The sequence below is a fragment of the Notothenia rossii genome (assembly GCF_949606895.1).
Source record: "Notothenia rossii genome assembly, chromosome: 10".
NCBI classification, from domain to species: domain Eukaryota; kingdom Metazoa; phylum Chordata; class Actinopteri; order Perciformes; family Nototheniidae; genus Notothenia; species Notothenia rossii.
The window spans coordinates 5,127,603-5,130,975 of record NC_136908.1 but is presented as its reverse complement, the minus strand read 5'-3'; the positions used below and the strand labels follow the sequence as shown (position 1 = coordinate 5,130,975).

At 37.9% G+C, this 3,373-nt stretch overlaps 1 protein-coding gene across 1 annotated transcript; it reads right to left on the bottom strand.

Moving 5' to 3' along the window:
- LOC307021671 (uncharacterized protein) lies at positions 1-2,737 on the bottom strand. The gene is made up of 4 exons (XM_079654017.1): positions 2,569-2,737; positions 1,994-2,153; positions 1,105-1,211; positions 1-863 (listed from the first exon to the last, which is right to left on the bottom strand). The coding sequence occupies exons 1-4, from the start codon at positions 2,704-2,706 to the stop codon at positions 792-794; spliced, it is 477 nt and encodes a 158-aa protein (XP_079510143.1). The 5' UTR covers positions 2,707-2,737; the 3' UTR covers positions 1-791.
- Positions 2,738-3,373: the final 636 nt, after the last annotated feature.

Here is a 3,373-nt window from a genome sequence, read left to right as displayed (position 1 = left end):
CACCTTTAGACCACTTTCTATTTGCAATTATATTTTCTTTCGATTAGCTTTAATTATGTCAAAGTAATCAACACAACTCAAATTTTAATAATACACTTCTTAGACAATTTTATTTGCATTTCAATGGTTCAAATGCATAATACATCATGACATGATTCAAATTGACAGATAGATATATATCAATAAGAAATTCCATAAACCCATAATTAATTTTAGGACATGTAGACAGTAGAATGATATTTTTTATCATATTTCTACAATTATGGACATTTAAATATTCTCTGCAAACTTAAGGTGTATAAGTAACCAGTTTAATTTGTATGTTCCTGAACAAAAGAACATAATGAAGCCATGGTCAAATGTAGTAACACAAAGAGGGATATAAATGATATCAATTGCAATCTCTTTATATGAAGGCATAACAGGTTTACCTAAACTACTTTCTAAGTACCTCAAGGAAATAACCTAACAATAGATAAAACATTGTCCAAGGTAATACAATAATAGCTGGCCAGCTGAACATTTGTGGCTTTCGAACCGAGACCTTGTAGACTAAATGAACATTTACGTTGGTGGCGCAATATGTATTTATTCAGTTATTATATATATGAATGGCAGTAACATGTATCTACTACGTAGGTGAATTTAAATGAAATAAAATATTTATTTATTCAGTTATTATATTTTTTGTACAAGCTGGCCGAAACGTCCGCCCCGACAAATATACCTGGCCAAAACGTCCGTTGGCCGAAACGTCCGTGCACCAATGACCAGGCATAATATGTGAAATGTTAATCTGAATCTGTATCTGTATCGACATCGACTGCAGATGCGACGCTCTTCCTTCTCTTTGCAGCAGGTTCCTAAAAAGCAAGAACGCACATTAGGGAATACAGGGTATATTAGAAAATAAAATCCTTAATTGTTCCTAATTGATGAGTAGTGATAATGATAACTAACTTTGTGAGAATGCAAAGATTTAAGTACTGATGACACATACTATATGTCAAACTGGTAAATGTATGTGATATGTAAATGCTTTATTGACAGACATTTGGAGAGATGGACCAAATATTTAAGTAAGTCACTAGAATCCACTATCACCTTGTATTTTGGCCCTCCTTTTTTCTTCGGTGCATATTTGAGATTTTCGGACAGTTGCTCCTCCACCTCGGAAGCCTTGGCTTTAGGATGGTTTTTCAAGCATGCTCCTGTAGGAAAAGTAGCACAAAACTGCTAACCCCAAGCAATGCACGGAAGAAAGGAAGAGTAACAAGTATATGTACTGGTGAAAGAATTAACACTAAAACAACTATTCCTCACAAATCTAAACTAAATAATCCTAAGGCAGTTTTATATTTTAATATTTGTAATTAGAATGGTATTCACAGACGAACACAGGATACATCCCCCAAATCTTTACTGGCACCAAATATTCAAGACGGCCAGACAAATGGGTTTCTTGCTGAACCATTTCCCTCATTATCATGATCACCCACTGGGGACCAGTATCTCGCACTTGGGACCAATATCCCCATTAGCGCCGATGTAGGATCAATATCCCCCATTATCACCCACCTGGGACCATTATCGCTAACCGAGATGATTACCCCCCATGAACAGCTGAAAAATGTACGCGGTAGTATGGCCAAACCCCGGAGAAAATTAAGAAAATCCAAGATGGCCACAACAATAAAGATATAAAAATAGAATCAGCACCAAAATCATGAGGGTTCTTGGCCCATGGATGACCAATACTCATACAAATAAGTACATTAGAATGTCACATAGTTTTTGAAAGATCCACTAACGAAGATGCAGACCCAGACACGTACCCACTCATGCACATGAAACATAACATCCCCAAAATGGTCGTTTCGGTTATAATAAATGATAATCAACATGTTATATTGAGTATCTCTGGAGTGCATCAGGCGAGCTTCATAAAATACTGAAGAAGCAATTGCATGCCATTTATGACTTAAACTCTTACTGATGAGGACCTTGGTGACCGACAGGTCAATCAACGCGTTCTTGCCCTTCTTTCCCTTGAGGCTATACGTTGACCATAAGGCATTGGTTCCCAACTTGGAGAGCATCCTCCGGATGGTGTCTCCGATGTTGTGGCCACCCAAGGAAGTCATATAGCATGTCTGCAATGTAGATAATTAGTTTTCTTAGTAAAAAACCCTTGAGTACATCCAAGTGAAAATGCTAAATTGTCAGATATATATTACAAAGGCAGCATTGAATATAACTACTACAGTTTTGAAATAATTCAGTGGTCCCAATTATGTCTATCTATCTATCTATCTATCTATCTATCTATGCCTGCCTGCCTGCCTGCTGCCTGTCTGCCTGACTGTCCGTCTGCCTGCCTGTTTAGCTGTCTGTGTGCCTGCCTGTCTGTCTGCCTATCTGTCTGTATACCTGTCTGTATGTGTGCCTGCCTGCCTGCCTGTCTGTCTTGGTGTCTGCCTATCTGTCTCTTTGGAAGATGGAGTTACTTCTTCATAAAATGTAAGCGATTCTTAACAAAATAAGTTTTTCTTTCACAATGGAACATACCAATTGTCTCTTGAAGGCCTTATCTGTAAGCCTCTCACAAAGCCTATCCAGCTCCTCAGTACTGCTGACAGGGTCTGGTAGTACATCGTCCAACTCCTCTCCTGCTGCTCTGCTGGCACTTGTCAAGAAGCGCAGCATTCTAAGGATTTCCCCCTGTGACTCTTCAAGGTTTTGCACATGCATCAGCATCCTGCTCTGGAATCCTGTAGCAAGATAACACAATTCCACATTTTTAAATACTATGCTTAGAATTTGCATCTATTCACCCACATACATGTATAATGCATTAAGGCAATTGCGACAAATGATTCATTACATTTCATGTTGCGTTGAAGTTAAACACATATTTCAAGCAACGGCAAGTGCTAGATCCCAAGCTAAACGTAAATGGAATGAGAAAAAAATGCGAAAAGGATGCCATAATCATCAATCAATTTGTCTCAAAAGAACACAATGTTTAGAATGAAGAAATCAAAATTGAATATTTTCTGGATCACAATTTTGAAAAATATTCTTGAAGTAAAACTGTTACATTAGGCTTTGTTACCTGTTGGCTCACTTTCAGGATTTATTGCAGCAGATGTAGAAGCTCTGGGTGTTGTGGGGGTGCTGAAAACATAACATGAAATTATTACTTCACTGCAGTACATGCCAACAGTAAGCCATAGTTAGATGGCATGAGTAGTAACAGAGATTCGCTACAGCTTAATATCAGATTGGTCTAATGTACTACATGTACTAGTCTAAATGCTTTAGCACAGGGTGACTGTACCAATGAATGGACTAGACCAATCATGGTGAGCAA